Below are 20,052 nucleotides of genomic sequence, written 5' to 3' on the forward strand. Positions count from 1 at the left end.
CGCATACAGCTACGATAAATCGAAATGGAATTCATCATAATTGTAATTTAAAAGATGTAAATCAGGATTGTTATTGACATACAACTTATAAATGATCAACGTTCATGACGTTTGTTTAAACGCTAAAACGACATATTTCAATGAAAATTTAAAGTTAAGCATAGGTTTATAGAAAATCAACACTGAAATAAAGTTGGTGGAGTATTACATCTGGAAGTTCCTAATTGATCATTAGTAAGTGCTACTATAAATATAACATTGAAAACCACTATCAAATATTCAACGTACCGCGTTCCAAACGTAAAGCTATGAAAGTGTATGCTTGGGTAGGTGTGTAGATGGAGGACTTTTTAATTTGAAACTTTCTTGTTTTGCTTGATTGATTTGAAGGAAACGAATGGTTTTTGAAACTTAACGTCAATAACTACAATGAAAAAAACAAGAATAGTGGTCATACTTTGCTTTTTTCTTATTGGTTTGATTTTACACAAGATTTGGAAAAGAAACTATGTCAAGGTAATTAGTCTTCTTCCTCAATTGTTCCACACACACACACACACACACATGTATATATATGCAACGATAAATGTACATAAATATCGGGTTTTTTTAGCGTGTGTTTAATTTTCGCTTTGTTCGCGGCTGTTAAAATAACGCGTAAATTTGACTCCGCGTAAATTTCCCTGCAAATTTCAAGATTTATCGTTGTTTGAAAGTTTCATACATTATCATTATACTATTAATTACCGAATCTTTTGTGTTGTTCGACAGATCACAAGAATGAGCATACTTAATTGAGATCTCTGTTTTCATAATAATTAATAATTAAATTGGCTAATGATACATGTCGCACCTTTTGACAACACAGCAATCAGTGACATGTCAAATTGTTAATTCGGCACGATCTATTGACCAGTGCCATATTCAGAATATTTTGCATAAAATGTAAAAATCAAATAAAAACAGGAAATGATTGTAGAAGGATGCTGTTACGAGGTATCCCAAACGAAGCTCCCATAATTCGTAACTCCCAGGGTCGCCTGACATTGGGCAAAGTCCAGTGAAAATTGGTTTGGTGCAGTAAAGTTATATGCATTAATGATGCCTGGGGACTAACCCTGTATATCATTCAAATCATCTTGGCATGACAAACCAGAATATATATGGTTTGGGGGTGGGGATCTCAACCATTTACAAGATACTAGAACAGTGGGGTGGGGAAAACCCCTTGGGACGGACCCTATACGTCATACCAATGTCCGAGACATGACGAACAGGAATATATGGTTTAGGGTTGGGGATCTCGACCATTTACAAGATACTATAACATTAGGGGTGGAGGGAACCCCTGGGGACTGACCATATACGTCATTCAAATGTTTGAGACATGGCAAACAGGAATATATATGGTTTAGGAGTGGGGATCTCGACCATTTACAAGATATAAGACCTTTCTCAAATGGCAGGGGGTTGGGATGACCCCTGGGGACTAACCCTCTATATCATTCAATCCATCTTAGTATGACAAACCAGAACATATATGGTTTAGGGTTAGGGATCACGACCACTTACAAGATATTAGAACTTTCTTAAATGGCAGGGGGTGGGGGTGACCCCTGGGGACTAACCCTGTATTTCATTTAATGTGATTAATCATTTAGAACATTTGCAATTAAAAATATTGTGTCTATCACAAACGGTTTTCAATTTATATTCATTTGAAAATTTTAAAAATTAAAATCCCATAGGGTTCTATAGTAAATCCCTCCTTTCTTTATGCCCCTCAAAGTACCCCTTCATAAACCCCATTGCAAAAACAAAACCCTGATTGCAACCACTAGACATATTAGTCTAACATATTGTGAAACCCTAAGTTAATCTGACAAGCGGTTTTGGAGAAGAAGAAGAATAACCGAGCAAAACCAATAAGTCTTCCCAAACTTCGTTTGGGAGACTTAATAATTCACAATTGCACGGATATTGGTTTATCTGTAGTGATTAAAACCTTCAATTTTTAGCATGCCTTCATGTACATAATCTACGTTCCTTGAAAGGTCTCTGAAATATGTGTGTTTTCAATTTTAGTAGTCATATGTTTTTGTACTCCATTACCTGTTAGTTAATATCAAGTTTATGTTGTTTACATCTTTAACAATATGATACAGTTATTTTTTCGCGCTTATTTTCCCATTCAGCGAAAATTATACACTGTGAAAATTTAACCTGCGCATTTTGTCATCAAATCGCGAAAAAAAGCCGACGCGAAAAAATCCCGATATACGGTAATATATAACTAAAGAAAGTCGGTAGTTTTCTCTAGGTACTTAAGTTGTCTTCACCAATCATGAAAACTGTCAACCATGATAAAGCCAAGAGTACCGAAATTCATGTTAAAATCTTACAATCAATCAATAAATCATTCGTCATCATGAAAACTGAATGTGGTTTGATAAAAAACTATATACTAATATGCTCTGTAGTCTTGACAGTCATACAAATTTAGTATAAGTAAAAGGTAGAAAGAAAAACGCTTTACCACCGAAGGGAAACATCTATTTGATAAGATCAACGGATTATATGTACAGTGAATAGGGAGAAAAACCTTAATGAATGATAAAAAAGCTGATAAGCACTGTCCCCTATCAGAAAATTTACTCCTAGCAATCCGTTCGGAAGAAAAAGACGATGGAGACCGAATCTTTACTTTGAACATGAAACTGAAAATATCCCACATGTTTACCAATAATTTAAGTTACAAAAAACTAACAGCAACTAATTATTCTGTTTCTAGAATGCAAAGGGCATTTAAGGGTTTCTGAAAAAAAGTCATTGAAATGATCTGTACACAAAACATACATTACACAAAAAGTGTACAAACCAACACATATGTTAAAAAAGGAAACAGTGAATGTAAGTATATCTTATGTTTCGGATAACAGATATTCTTCATCAGTATGATTATGATGATGTAAATTAAATCATGATATCAATCTATTATGATTTAACTAAAACAATCTTTTCCGATTTACAATTAAAATCCGAACAACGCTTGTATAATTCTAAAATTTCAAAAATGACGTAGGAAAGGTATTTACAACAGAGATTGCTTAGATATACATCTAAAAGAATAGTAGTTTGTGATATGAACTGGTACAATTCTAAAATTTCACAGGTGACGAACGTTAAGTTATTTCAGCAAAGACTGCGTAGTAATACTGACCAATTCAAACTGGTATAATACTAAAAAAATTAAATTTGATAAAGGTTAAGTAATTAAAACAGAGGCTGCGTATCTATACATCCCAAATAAATAGCACTTTTTGATTCTTAAATTTAACATTTTAACGAAGGTTAAGTAATAACACACAATATTGTTATAAACAATCAATTATCCATACTAGTAATAGTCGTTTTGTGACTGAAGATAGCTGTAAAAATTGTAACAGTTGCTAAATCCTACCGTGGCAGTTAGTTTGTAACTGTGTCAACTCTGAAAATGCTGTCTCTAACATAAATCGACTACAACAACGCTTAAAAAGGTTGTAACAGTAATACTATGACTGAAACAACTATTTCAACTTCGTAACAGTTTATTTATAACTGTCCCAACTCAAACACGTTGTAAATAAAGGCAACAGTAGTATACCGGTGTTCAACAGTCACAAATCGATTTAGAGAAAACAAAATCAAAACAAATCCGGGTTACAAACCAAAACCAAGGGACACACATCAACTATAAGAAGAAAAAGAAGAAAACAAAGGAACAACAGGAACACCGAAGTGCAACAAAAACAAACGCCAACACATATAGAAACGAACTATTTGATAACAACAGTCATAAAGTAGCTGTTAAACGTTGAAAAGGTTGTCATATTTATAGTTTGACTGCTGAAACTATTTAAACGTTATTTAGCATTGTAACAGTTAATGTATAACAGTCAACGCGAAAAACGCTGTAACGGTAAAGGGAAACTGTTTCAACGGAAAAAAAAATTGTCACAGTAATAATATGTCTGTTCCTACTTTAAGAGAGTATAAAAAAAAAAAGGATTGAAATGTTTGCCACTGGACGTTTTACAAATAGCAGATATTCAGATATTTTCTTTAATACTCTTCACATATGTTCATATGTTCATTGTTCCATTACCTATCATCTCTTCGGAAAAAATTCCGAGCCAGCATTGTATGCATTGCATGTGAAGAACGCCTCGCCTTTTAAATAAATCGAGAAACGTTTTCTAATATATTTGTAACCAATTTTGTCTTTAACTTTAACGGTTAAAACATTTCAAAATTTCAAATTATTAAAATGACAGCTTTTTAGTAAATCAAAGGTGTGAAATCATTCATGCCAGGTGCAACCTCCTAAACCCTGATTTTAACGTATCGCATAATTTCATAATAATATACATATACTGTAAACCATTTTGAAAATTTAAAGAAAATCGCACAGCTATGATGAACGTTGACGTATGTTTTTATCTATGGAAAACAAAACAAAAAATTCTAAAACATGCTACACAGTGGTTTAAGTGATCAGTATGCTGGAATTTCTTATTGACAACATATTTGTTGAATTTAAAGGTAGACTTTCAACAAATTGTCGACATTCCAATGGGAACGAACTGTGTGCCTCTACTTGCCGACCTCTTCTTATTTTCATATGAGTCGAAGTTCTTTCAGACACTTGTCAAAAGCAAGAAGATCAAAGAAGGCAGATCATTTAATTTCACATTCACATATATCATGTATATTAATTGATGATGTTCTTCCAAACTTTTCCGATTGGGTTCCATTAATATATCCTCCAGAACTAGAAATTAAAGAAACAACAGACATGGTTTCATTTGCCTCATTTTTAGACTTATACCTTGAATTTGACATAAGCGATCATCTCAGTACCATAATTTATGACAAACGAGACGATTTTAATTTGAAATTATCAATTTCCCTCACCTTAGTAGCAATATACCAAATTCACCTGTATATGGGATATACATTTCTCAACTCATTCGGTGTTCAAGAGCTTGCAGCTGCTACTCAGACTTTATAAAACGTCACTAGTGTCTGAGCAGAAAGTTGGGGATATGTCAAAGAACGTCTCGTCCTTTTTTTTACAAAAGTTCATCGGAAGATAACAAGACCTTGTTGATAAATATTCCGTATCAACTTCACAAATAATACATGATGGTCTTGAAGTATACATTCTACAATGTAGGTACTGACGTTGTTTATCATCTCAATTACGTGTTATAGTTTTGTTTTATGTGTCTTTGTAAATTATTAACCTTTAATGTTTAGTCCATTTTTGGCAATATCCTTTTGGCTTGGCGCGGTACTTATACGTCCCGCCATTGTGTTATTGTTCTATGGTAATTTTTTGTATTCCTGTCTTTCATTTTTGCTTATGTGCTTTTTCTATATGTCATTTTGTTTTTCTTTGTTGACATATTAGTTTGTTCTATAGTGATTAAGATTATAAAACGATATTGACTGCTTTACCCCTATTATTGACATTTTCACCTATTTTGTCTGTTTGTTTTGTTCACACATTTTTGTCAATACAGTGGAATTTTATGCAACCGTCATACAAGTGAGAGGTTTAGCTAGCTTTAAAACCAGGTTTGATCCACCATTTTCTACATAAGGAAATGCCTGTACCAAGTCAGGAATATGACAATTGTTTTCCATTCGTTTGATGTGTTTGATCGTTTGATTTTGCCATTTGATAAGGGTTACATGTTGTATTCATTTCATTTTACTTTCTTTTAGTTTGGTTAAGTTCAGTATTAAATGGATTTAATACTGTTTTTTGATCCGAGTGGTCTCTATCGGGTTAAGTGTCCTAATAAATATCATTTCACGTTGCATTGGCAATAAACTGCATCATTAAGGCAAAATTATGAAGATGATTTATATTTTCGTCCATTGTTTTTTACCAATTTATCTTATTTTCGTACATATTTTGTAAAATGTATTCATTAATTCAATTAACTTTTGATGGAAACAAAAACATATTAAGCAATATGTTCACTAGAAGGGAAAACAAGATAAAACAATTTTCATTAATGATTTTACGAATTATTGCCTAGTATTCTTACACAAGACTATTGTCATGAGACATTCATTGACATTTTTGTTGTTTTTTAATTGTTGTTCTCATATAAATAACATCTAAATTACGACTAATTAAAAAATTCGAATATATATATATATATATATATATATATATATATATATATATATATATATATATATCCAACGCAATCATAGGTTTGAACGTTGTTTTCAACTTAGACTTGTATATATATATATATATGATCCGTTCATCCTATTTATAATATTTCGACTCTTCAAAATTCAAGAGTCTATCCTAAATTGAGGTAAATTATATGGCCTTCCAAATACCGTTTCGATCCCTAACATCACTGAAGAGACAGTAATTGTCGAAATCCGGATATGGTGTTTGCGGTATACCATCTTTTCCGAAGGTTTATTGTTTTCTGTTTGGTATTAAATTAATAGTTAAGATCCATTTTGTTACATCTGGTGATCCGTTTATTTGGCAATCACCATGGCAATCAGCAGGGTTTAAGAACATACGTTGTTCGACCTGCTAGTCAAATGCGTGTTGTTAAAATATACTTTTTAAGTTTTTTGGTCTAATGGAAATGTTGTTTGTGCTGTATTTAGACCACTTTACCAAGAATTTGTTTATGTATGCACACGTATAAAAATTGCAGATTTTCTCCAACGCAATCATAGGTTTGAACGTTGTTTTCAATTTAGACTTGTATATATATAAATATATATCAGTCCAACAATGTTAAATCTGCAAATTTGCGGAAGTAAATTTTTGTTCTTCCCTAGCCGGGATTCGAACACATGCAATTGGGATATCGAGACAACACCACCTGCACTGTGTCCAGCGCTCTAGACCACTTGGCAACCTAGACTGAACTAAATAATTCAACTTTCGGTAGCCTAGTGTTACCTTTCCTCGGCAGTCGAATCTACAGTGGTAATATATATATTGTTAATCTTGCTCCAGAAGTTAATGCAAACGGTATCTTGACTATTTGTGTCATTCATAATATGGGTGTACCTTAATCTTAACAATCAAGAAAAATTGTTTCGTTGAACCAAAAACACTCGCTATATTTACAGATGTTTGTCTATTTTGTTTTTTATCAATCGATATAATACACCAGTTTCACATTTAACTGCGCATGTCTAACCTAATTACCCAAACTATGAAATCACGCGATAATTCCCGAGAATTCACCGACTGGGGGGCTTACGGTTGATGTAAGCAGTGACCATGCAGACAAGGAAAAACAATCACATGATTAAGTGTTTGCGTTTATATGTACACGAGCATCATTTGAATCAAAATATATATTGACGAGACAAATTTATTAACAATAACACATTAAAAGATTTTTAAACGGACTACTGTTGTGTTTTAGGTTTTAGTAATAGACGATCTAATATGCCACCTGACTTTGTACCATTTGATTTTTATGGGGAGGGGGGCTAGGATGAAATTTGAAAAAAAGGCAGGACAGAAGTTTTGAGTAAAAAAAAAAGTAGGATGAGCAACTTGGCAAAAAAAAAAGGCAGGATGTTAAATTATGTATAAAAAAGTCAGGATAAACTAATAAAAAAAAGGCAGGACCGAATAAAGTGAAAAATAAAAAGGCAGAACCGAGATCACAACTAAAAAAAAATGCAGGACACAATTTTTCAATCTCACCAGGTGACAATTGATAAAAACGTACCCTTTTCTACAGACTGAAAAGGGGACGACCATTTGATATTCTGACGGAAGCCAGAAGGATTTTTTCGGATTCCATATTCATCGTCATCTGTTGCTACCTGGGAATATTATACTGTCAATCACGATTTAATGTCCAAGTTTCTACGCATTCTTTTTCTTTTTTTGCTGGGCGAAAATTTATTTCACCTTTATGCACAATTATTTCCTGCATTTTACTAGCTCTTACTAGGACAGGAGATGGCTAGGATGAAATTTGAAAAAAAAATAGGCAGGACAGAAGTTTTGAGTAAAAAAAAAGGCAGGATGAGACACTTTGCCAAAATGCAGGATGACAATTTATGTAAAAAAAAGTCTGAGAAACTAAAAAAAAAAGGCAGGATTGAAAAGAGTGAAAAATAAAAAGGCAGTACAGAGATTACCACTTAACAAAAAATGCAGGACAACATTTTTTTTCCTAGCCCCAGCCCCTCCCCCCCACCCCTCCTCCCCCCATAAAAATCAAATGGCAGCTCCCTTAATGTTTTTTTGTGAAGTTGGAACAAGGCGGCCATTTTGGTTTGGATTTATTTGGTTTTTTATTACTGTTGTTTGGTTGGTTTGCAGTCTACTTCCTTCACAACGGTTGCTTTCAGGGCCAGGTTGGTCAGCTGTGCAGCCCGCTAACCACGATGATGAAGTACTGGTCGATGAGTCTCGGACATAGAAATAACGATGACAGGAATTTTTTTCAAGACCAAAGTCGTAAGGCAGTGAAATGGTGGTCCATTATCCAAAACCTACGACCCTCGGACGCCAGTCGGCATAATATATCCCTCATAATGGGTGTTACGGACCATATGCTAACGCGGGTATTCACGCGAAACTTCAGGTTTATACAACGTACTGTACAGCGTTGGATTTGGTTTCCCTCATCGAGAGTAGTGTGTCGTTGATCCATCCATCAGCAAAACAACATCGTAGATAACGGGTAAAGTGGAGCTGACCCAGCACGTCCTTTCAGCTGTAAGGACTGAGACGTGACTGTATTGAATTGTGAATGAATGGATACAAACACAGTGTTAATTTAACATATTTAAAGATTGTATCCGGGGCTCATAAAGGGTATATACTATAAAGTGATATATAAAGTATATTATAATTATTGTATGGCATTCTGAACTAGATGTTATGAAGCCTAAATGTTGTTTTTTTTCATATAGTCTAGAAGAGCTGGGATGTAAAATAGTTATCCCACTCGGACTTGGTGTGTCAGTGTAAGATCACCCGAGTGGGATAACTATTACAAAACCAAATACATGTTCTCAAGAATGTATATTCGCATTACCTGTTCTTAGAGACACTAAAATGTTAGAGCGTTGAAATACAATATGTTATGAGTAAGTAAATGTATACATGAACGCATGCTGATTAATCAATATAAGTAATAACAGCTGTAAAAAAAAAATAATATTGAAAAAAACTACATCATTTGTTACAAAAATCTAATGCGCATGTCTTTCTACACGTTTAAAATCCCTGTACATGTACAATACGTTCGCCGTGACAAACATACTGAGTACTGGTATCATCTGTTTACCTGCCTCCAGCACACACCAAGAGAAAGAGAGATGTGTTTTATCGGTATTTATTATTGTGTTGCCAAATATAAGAGTAAATTGGATAGCCCCTAACCCGAATGATTCAGTCCCTCCCCGTTATCGATCTCTCCTACTTGTAATCGTAGATCAGCGGAATATAACGACTGAATTATTCGGATTAGATAGCCCCCTGTCACGTTTGATATCGTTTATTATCGCGGGATTTAAACTAAAACGCGCATATGATTTCGAGATCAGGGTTGATAAGTCGCTTATGTGGAACTGGTCTATTAAATTTTTACTAACCCTTATATTTATATTTAAGAAGGAAATGTCAGTTCCTAGTAATCACTGGAATGCTTTTAGAGTGACTAGTGGATTATTATGGTTTGTTGACTGCCCAGTGACAAATATATCATTGAACAAGGACAAATAAAATAAATAAGGTTTTGCAAAGAAAATAGACCGAGATGAAGAGCGGATATTTAACTGTCATCCGTCAAGTATTTTGGGTGGTGCTCGGAATCAAATTAGTTGAGGATCCCTCAAACGTGTATTGCAAAGGTTTGTTTTAAGTCCAGGCACTGTCTGTAGCTGGTCGGTGCATCAAGCTTGATCACAGCCACTCGTCACTCGTCTCTGACAAAAATCATCCATGTACCTTTATATTATATGAAGGTATATAGGTATTTTTCAGAGAAAAGTGCCTATGCGTTTAATGTCTCCGTTTAGACTGGTTGGTAACAAATCAAATGTATCATGTGAAGGATACTCCCCTTTTCTTACACAATATAAGAAAATTAATTGGCTAGAAATATTGGTAAACACGATTTTATAACATCATCTTCGTTTATTACAATCTTATATTAGTACCGTTGCGCAAATATTTAGACTTTTATAATTTTTCCTTATCTGCGCAGTATCGTCTATTCTAGACAATCCGGTAAATATTAAATTTGCTGGGTGATCCTTTTTATAGACTTCTATATATATATATATATATAAAGTGCCTAGAAAATTAACCTAACAATTTTAGAGTAGATCTGGTTCTCTACTTCCTTCCCGAGCGGGGCTGGAACCTGTAATTTTTACGTATCACTATATAAATCGCCTCTGGTATATCTAAAAAAAATAATATGTTCCACCACATGTCCATGTACAAGTTCAGAAAGTTGTCGATCTTCTGTTTTCGTTATTTGGACAATTTAGTAGTGGTAAATGAATTTTTAAATCGTTTTTGTTAAATGTATTTGCAACTTTTATAGAATCGTGGCGATTTAAAATTTGATGGATTACATAGGTCTGTAAATTGATGCCATCCGGTTGCCGCTTGACGATTTTTGTTGCTGTGTGTCTCTTCTTGACGTTTACTCCAGCAAACATCTTCTGTTATTGCTTTGCACAAAGACAATTATATCATAATTGGTTTAAATTCAGCCATTAAGTTGATACTTTCTTCTTTCCTGGCACGAGTGTTCAACTGAACTATACTTTTTTACATCAATCATGCATGCATACATTTGTACATACTGATTAATGATTGAAGATGGGACCGGCTTCAGAAATTTATCTAAGAACTGGCTAACACTTAACCCCTTTCATTTTTAATGACTTAATTGTGTAAAAAATGCAACAGATTTCAAAATAAAGAAATTAAATTAACAGTTTAAAGTTTCAAGTCATTGTCAATTCTCTTGACGATTTGCTGCATAGGATTGTAATTCAAATATCTTTAAAACATGCATGCAGTACAAAAGAAGTCATTCACACTCCTGTTTGTTTCTGTTGTTTTTTAACTGTTTAATTCTTCTTTCAAAACTTCTTTCCTAGTTGGGCATTGTAATAGAAATAAGACAAGCGTATTATTTCAGTACTGTATCTTTCAATTTTGTAAATCAGCCGTGCTTTTCTTCTGAGGCTATGCGAGAACCTTCTTCCAGATGAAAATTCATCTGCCATGATCACGATTTGTACAATTCCGATTTTCCAAACAAGTTCCAAATTTAGCATGTTTGCAATGCAGCCCAATAAGAGAGAGCCAACGATCAAACTGGTAAACAGTCTATGCTAGAGAGATCTATTTAAAACCATCAAATGAAAAGACGATGGTCGTGCATTGTGTAGGGTCATTATGACATTTGACGTTGTATTGAGATATTGATGTTTACATTACTATAAAGTGCGTAGTGATTTTACGATAATTTTATGAATGAACGAAGATTTTATTAAATAACAAGAGCAGCTTGTCCTCTTTCAAAACGGAAACATTAACATTAAACCGTATCTATAGGATATAATACAGTCAAATTTTCAATATTAAATCAACAACTTATATGTTGAACATATAGATGAAACATCAAGAAGGAAATCGAAGGTATAGAAAATGCACTTTCTCACTCGGCCTTCTACGTTCTTTGATTAGTCAAACGGTTGTCCTCTTAAATACAAAATACATCTATAAGATCATATGTTGAAACTTCACAAACCCACTGTTGTTTTTAAACTGTTTCAATAAATGTACATATGTATTCCATTAGAAAACATACAGAGGATTTTTTGAATGACAGAAAAGAAATCAATTTTATCTGCTAAAAAACTTTGGCTTGATCGATCCCGGTCACATGATTAAAGATGGCTATATGCCATAACACGAAAGTAATTGCTTAGAAAAAATGAAAAATATAAAACATGTAGAAACCAGGACGCGTTCAAATAAAACGATTTTGAAACCAGAGAAAACTCGGCAATTTGGTGGGTGTGTGCTCTAGTAAAATATACAATATACTTGTATAAACTAATAATAAAATAAAAATAAGGAGATGTGGTATGATTGCCAATTAGATAACTATCCCCTGAAGTTTAAATGAAGTGGATGAAAGCAATTATAGCAACTGTTCAGCCTTCATCAATGAGAAAAATCAATACCGTATATATAGTCATGATAGTAGGCTTTAAAAGGTCCCCACATGAAAAATATTAAACAATTCAATTGAGAAAACTAACGGCCTCAGTATATTCATGATATTTGTATATATAAAAAATAAGAGACAATTTATTAATGTATGTGGCCTTTTTCCATACTGGCCATGGTATCATCCTGAGATGTTAGTTGATTTTTTTATTATTAAAGCAAATATGGGGATGATACCTGGGACGATATTAAAAAGGACATATATAAAATATTTTTCTGTTTATTACATGCTTCGGAAAAATTGTTATAGCAGTATGTATAAATCTTTTTTAAGCTGGGTACAAATCAAAATTTATATTTCAAGACAATAAACATATATATGGTTATACTTTTTATACAGCAACTATTACAAAAATACAGCTGTAAATATTTGTGGTAGAAATCATCATTTTTGAATTTGAAGCCGACCAAGTAAATATTTCTGAAAACCTGTATTCTGTAATGATGTCATACCTGTAAATGAAACGCATCGTCAATGTCATAAACATGACCATATAGAGTCAGTGACTAACTGTATATCACATATGAATATGGTCAATGCAATTTGACTGCCCAAAAATCAACACTAATAAATGTGTCAGACATCACAGCCGTAGCCAGGTACGAACCCCCTCCCCTTTTGAAAACAAATAAGCACTGTTAAAGTCGAAGTTCTGTCGCTTTTTATGGCTTGTTTACTTCCTCACGTTTCACATACAATGTACTCTAAAATATCTTATTGATGCTTAGTATATAATAAATCACAGTATCACAATTACATGTAAATGCATATTCAGGATGAGAAAATGTTAATGACATATGAACACTAACCCTGCTTTGAACATGTACCAGACTGACATGCTGAGCTTGATTTTGTATATGCTAGTTCAGGTACAGTATATACAGTTGGCAGGAAAAAACATTACTATCAGACAAGTTATTATGACTCTGCAATAACAAGTCTTCTCTAACTCCTTAATGCCAGATGCTTTTATGGAGAAATTTTCAAGTCTCTGACTATGAAAATTGTTTACATACAATGTACATGATGTATATATCATTCTGACACTTCTGTCGACGTTATGTCTAAAAGTTGAATATAAAAGTAAAAAATGTGGTATGACAGCCAATAAGAAAACTCTCCATCAGAGACCAAATGATGTAGAAGTTATCAACTATTGGTCACCACAACCACTGTCAATCTTCAACAATGAGCCAAATCTATACCCTACTGCAAAGCTTTAAACAACTCTGAATTGTCCAAAAAATGAAAGTTTGTTAATTGGTAGAAAACCATTTCATTTTAGATAAAATATATAAAACAATTTATTTTTTGCACACTCACTCACTACTGTCAGTCATTCAACATATATCTGCAAAACTGCATAAAATATATTTTCTTTAAGGTGTAATACAACCATTGATTTTTCCCTATTAGTCTTTGTTAAATTTGCACTTTTCAAAATATTGTGCAGAATTTATCTTTGCTTCAAATAAAGAAATACTTGGCATGAGTAAAGTTTTATCCTGTCCAGTACTATAGAAAAAATTTCACATAACATTTCATTGCATATAAGAAAATAATCATCACTGGAAGTTAACCAATCAAATTTTTCCCCTTTTTTAACCTGTGTACAAGCTTTAGTAACCATGTAACCTCAAGTTTCCAAAATATTCTATAGAAACCCCAAATAAAGAAATAATGGTGCTTTAAAATACCCAAGATATATGTTTATGACTCAGAAATGTTTTACTGCAATGAAATGTAGGATCAATTACCTACAACTGTCAAATTCAAGGGAATATTTTTTTCGACCTATTTTCGTATGCAACCGGATGTGACGTACTATGATTTGGTGGTATTACACCTCTAATGACTCCGGAAGGAAAGTGAAAAATGATATAACTTAACAAAAATGTCAAGGTATACATTTAGTCAGAATAAAATGATCATTTCAAATGAATAGAGAAGTAACTGTAAGCATCAGTAAGGTATAGAAGGAAATAACAGTGTGCTTGTTTCCTTAGCCAACGGCTTAAGTGCAGATGATAAGCCCCAGTCCATGATAGTGCGGTACACACTATTATGTGAATAATATAAAACCAACAGAGTCATCATCATAGTTTATTAATTGATGAATAGTCCATTAATCGACATCTAAAATTGTCACTGCAGTTTTCACAAAATTTACACTTGTGTACCAGAGAAGAGAAGATAGAAATTGTATGAATTACAGATAATAACGCATATATGTCGATGCTTGTGTTTAAATATTATCGTCGACAAACACTAAGGGTGTTGATGAAACAGCTGTATACAAACCCCCCTTTTAATGAAAATGCTTGGTAGATGTTTGTCGGTATTATGAATGATCATAGGAATTATTTTGCATATCAAACAAACATTCTTGTACAGCTCAGCAATATTTCTAAATTAAGATAGTAAACGTATCTTCAACGAAATGTACTTACGTTACTTCTTTAAATGCTTTCAGACTTTTGCATGCAAATATTATTAAATGAAAAATGGCGCGAATTAATAGCGTGGGTATTTTCGGAAGCTATCGGGACTCTTCATCATTATTACTGTAACGAATGACCAACGCCGAATACGAAAGTCTTACATTCTTAACATAGAAAATTGATTTGATTATTGTTATTTCAATAAAAAATAATTTTAACTCTTGCTTTTTATATCAAGAAAAGTAAGTTTGTATACAAATCATTGTTTTATTAAAGTAATAATCACGGAACTCATAAATCATGTAAACGAAAAATACAGTTGCCGATTGTCTGTTGTTTTGTTGTTTTTTCTTCTTTTATACATATATTTATTTTTTTATTTAAACATTCATTGTTATTATTTTACTAATAAGTTTATTTCGATTTCTTTAAGATCCTCTGCTCTTCAAAGGGAAGCAATCCTTATATTGTTCTATTGCACTAAATGGTACTAGACGTTGAATCTATTGATGTACTGATTTGTACAAACACGTTCTTAACGGTACTTCATTAACCGCTAGTTGTCGTTTCTTAATTACCTGAACATGTACTGTCCGATACTTGTATCACAAAGCTTAATTTACATTGAACAGAAAAAACAAGTCGTTTGTAATTGTTACCTTCCAGGATTTTATTTCATTTCAGAATATTGAATCTTGTTATGAAACTGTACATATATTCTCTGCAGTAGCACAAGCAAAAACAAAATGGAATTATATAGAAAGTATTGTTCTTAACGTCCTAGACGGATCTGAACATTCAAATTGTGACTGCTGTATATATGGATACCAAGGAACACCTATTCATCGTGTAAATGCCATTGTCAAAGAAACCTACATTCACAACAGTAAATTCACTAACTTAATAGCAAGACAGTTCCAATGTTTTGTTAAACAAATGGGTTTTAAGATTGTAAACATACAATTACTTGGAAAAATGGAATCTTGTAGTATTTCATATAATCGTCATCCTGTGTTATATCCAGAGATAAAAGTCAATGGATTCGGAATATGTGCAAAAATAGCCTACAATTATTTAAATCCATTACACCTTATTGAGTGGTTCGAATATCAAAAAATGATGGATGTAGATACGGTGCTCATATCTTTACAGTCCTTAAACAAAGATGCTTATAAAGTGCTAAAATATTATGAAAGAGAAGGAATTGCAAAACTCATTTATTTTCCAAATGAAATGCCCGGAGAGTTAGGTAAGCATTTCATTAATACCCGAAATAAGAACGCTTTTTTTAAATTTGATTATTTATCAAATTCACTTTCGAAAATGTCAAGTCATATTGTTCTCTATAATAATTTGCCGAGTGTATCATTCAGGTGTTTAATTCAATCACTATAAGAAGAGGCGGGAGATATAAAAGAGAGAATCAAAATCATTAGTCAAGGAAAGGCTGACAAGATCATGGCAACATATAAAGATCGACAAAAAACAAACTGTACTTTAAGATGAGGAACAGCAATGAAAGCGCTGTTCCCTTGCTTTTTTTTTTTGTTTTTTTAATTTTTTTTTGCTGTGCATTTACTGATTTTGTGTCATGGATAGATACCTTGTATCCTTTGTTTTTCTATTAAACAACAGGCTTCAAAACAATACAACAAAATAACAAAATGTTTGCTACGTTTGAAAATTGTGTTTCACACAAAATTTGCAGATCTAATGGAGAAAAAATTGTTTATTCATATGAAGTGAATTTCATACAGAAATGTATTTGGAAGAAAATGTATACGCTAGTATTATCCCTGAAGGTCACATCGTTATATAGATAGATACTAGGTAACATCTTCCAACTGAATACATCAAACCTTACAAGCTGTATTGAACGCATTCATCTAAATGAATTTGAGTTAAAAGTTATGTCTGATTCATATGTTGACTTTCATTTAAAACATGAAAATGAGAATAGGTTGAGAATTACTTTTTACGACAAGAAACAAAAACCAGATTTCCAATTGTGGCATTTACATTTCGAGATGTATGTAGTTTCATTACAGCTGTGTCTGGGAGTGTATATTACCGAATTGAGACAATATTCCAGAGCTTGCGATTTTTATCTTTATCTCTATGATAGAAAGTTGCTGCTTACAAGGAAGCTTTTGTACACAGAGTTCATGCGGTAAAGTTGAGGGCAAACCCTTGAAAATTATACTAATGTCATCAAGAGTTGGTTGACCATTGTGGAATATCTGTACTTCACATTATCGTTATCTTTGTTAGATGACTTCAATTTATTAGCAAAGTTATATTTGTCATGAATAATACCAAGGTTCCACTAGAAGAACAAGATAAATGTACCCTTCAATATATGGAAACCTACCTTAATTGTGTTGCTCTTTGATTTCCTGTTCACTGTTTTGTGGACTGATGAATGTGTTTCCTTCGTTTTTCGTTTTTCCATTTTATCGTCTCCATGGTGTATTCTGCTTCTTTTATTATTTGATAAAAGTGACGACTTAAAAAATGTTTGTCGATTACTGTTGCTGTTAGTTAAACACAGCTCCAAAACGTTTCAACATGACCAGTAAAAATATAACATCGATATGATAATGGGACAATTACTCGAGACCGGTTTTTTTGTTTGCGACCCACATTTGTCATACTTAAAAAAATAATAGGACGAATTGACTTTTTCTGTTCCTTTTATCTTTGTTAATAGGACTCGTATAGCAATAGTTATGCACGCAGTTTTAATACACTACTAAAATAACCAATAAATGCATATCAAAACTACTTAATAATTAAGACGTTTTGTACTGGATTCTGCGAATTATGATTGATTACATCTTTTGTTTTTTAGATCGAGGATTTACGCCTAGAAAATGGCATTACCATCAAAGCACTCACGATGAACAGGTAGCAGTGTATTCATGTAAAGAATTTTTACAGGGTTTCGCCTTTGTAGCGATTATAGATTTTGATGAAATTATTGTTAATGATCGATTTTCAACATACAAAAAAATACTAATGGTAAGTATACGTAAAAAGCAAACAGTTTGCTCTCTCGAGCTAATAAACGTCAACTTTAAGTCAAGATAGAGAGAAGAATAAAAAAAGGAGCAAAAAAAAAAAAAAAAAGGAAAGGCCAAACGCAGATATGTTAATGTCAAAATGTTAATATCAAGATATAACAGCGTTACGTTTTGATATAATTATCAAATCAATAGATTTCGTGAAAACTGATTATAACTAGCTCTTCTAGTATGAAAATTGATTATAAAGTTGATGCAACTGTTAAAGAAAGGTATAACAGAAACACAGAACTCCGAAGTAAATTTAAAACGGAGAAGTCTATATGTAATATTCTGTTTATTACATGCTTCGGAAAAATTGTTATAACAGTATATGAGGCAGATAAAATGTATAAATCTTTTTTAAGCTGGGTACAAATCAAAATTTATATTTCAAGACAATATACATATATATGGTTATACTTTTTATACAGCAACTATTACAAAAATACAGCTGTAAATATTTGTGGTAGAAATCATCATTTCTGAATTTGAAGCCGACCAAGTAAAAATTTCTGAAAACCTGTATTCTGTAATGATGTCATACCTGTAAATGAAACGCATCGTCAATGTCATAAACATGACCATATAGAGTCAATGACTAACTGTAACAGCATTACGTTTTGATATAATTATCAAATCAATAGATTTCGTGAAAACTGATTATAACTAGCTCTTCTAGTATGAAAATTGATTATAAAAATGATGCAACTGTTAAAAAAGGTATAACAGAAACACAGAACTCCAAAGTAAATTTAAAACGGAGAAGTCTATATAAACTGACAAAATCAAACGATATTAACCAACAGTACGAGTGAAAAACAACTGTCAAAATCTGGACTTTGTATAGGTATATTCCGAAGTAAATGGTAGGTTAAAACTGGTTTATTAGCTAGCTCAAATTGCCCACTTGTATAACATTTGTTTAAAGTTCCGTTTTCTTGACAAAATTAGGTGAACTACAAAGACATACTAGGTTAATGTGAAAATAATTGGGATTCTTCAGTCAAAACTGTAAACACAAATAGCTAACATACACATGATACAATACAACTGACTAAACAATAAAACACAAACATACAAATAAATCTAACAGAGACTATGGAACGCCAAAACTATCTTGTTATGACCATTTTCATTATATGATGTGCATTTATCTTTATACGATGTGCACTTGTCATTATATGAAGTTCAAACAACTTTATATGATGTGCAAATATCCTTATATGATGTGCAAACATCCATAAATGATGTGCAACCATCAGTATGTGATGTGCAAATATACATATATAATGTGCAGATACACTTATATGATGTGCAAATATACTTGTATAATGTGCATCATACTTATATGATGTGCAAATATCGTATATGATGTGCAAATATACTTATAGGATGTGCAAATGTACTTATATTATGTTGAAATATCCTTATATGATGTGTAAATATACTTATATGATGTGCAAATATACTTATATGATGTGCAAATATACTTACATGATGTGCAAGTATCTTTATATGATGTGCATTTTCCCTTATATTATGTGCAAACACCTTTATATGATGTGGTTGAGTCATTATATTATGTGCTTGTAACATTATATGATGTGGTTCGGTTTATTTCATTATATGATGTCACAACGTCCTTATATGATGTGCTTTCGTCGTTGCTATGGCCAATGACCATGATTACGATCAGAATGATTACTGTCTACGTCATAACTGATTCAGGTCTGCTTCTCTTAAATAACTATAAACCCGTCTGAAATCTGTAGCTATCTATGACGTGGTATGTGCGTCATAAATACTTATTTATGCCTTGGCATAAATATTCATGCCTAAGCATAAATTGATTGATGCCTAGGCATAAATCCATTTAAGGCTATGCATAAATGATTGATGCCTAGGCATAAATACTTATGGTTAGCCTGAAATCGATTTTGACATGTCATCAGCTACTCTATTCTGCTGCCTGTTTTTGTGGGTTACACTAAAGACCTGAAAGTTGACATGAAAAGACCTGAATAGACCTGAAGATATACTACTCGATTTATTAGAAATAAGATTACTTTTTTTATTTTTCAAAGGATATTCTTCAAGTTATAATTGTATTAAATGTTGAGATCCAAATTTTATCAAAAATAAAATGTTTTAAATAAAAAAAAACATTTTTTTTATGCCAAAATTTGGACCTGAACGGAGAAACGAAAAGACATGATC

General features: G+C 32.5%; 1 protein-coding gene across 3 annotated transcripts in view; it reads left to right on the forward strand.

Moving 5' to 3' along the window:
• Nucleotides 1–390: 390 nt before the first annotated feature.
• LOC127723202 (uncharacterized) overlaps nucleotides 391–20,052 on the forward strand; it is a 46,977-nt gene continuing 27,315 nt past the window's right edge. The window contains exons 1-3 of one of the 3 annotated variants that reach the window (XM_052229732.1): nucleotides 391–516; nucleotides 15,455–16,019; nucleotides 17,622–17,791. In XM_052229732.1, the coding sequence (XP_052085692.1) occupies nucleotides 430–516; nucleotides 15,455–16,019; nucleotides 17,622–17,791 (822 nt within the window). In that variant the 5' untranslated portion in view covers nucleotides 391–429. The remainder of the gene's footprint in view (nucleotides 517–15,454; nucleotides 16,020–17,621; nucleotides 17,792–20,052) is intronic. The other 2 variants (XM_052229737.1, XR_007991943.1) reach the window with 2 other exon arrangements.

The sequence above is a fragment of the Mytilus californianus genome, unplaced genomic scaffold, assembly GCF_021869535.1.
Source record: "Mytilus californianus isolate M0D057914Y unplaced genomic scaffold, xbMytCali1.0.p SCAF_1, whole genome shotgun sequence".
Taxonomy (NCBI): Eukaryota; Metazoa; Mollusca; class Bivalvia; order Mytilida; family Mytilidae; genus Mytilus; species Mytilus californianus.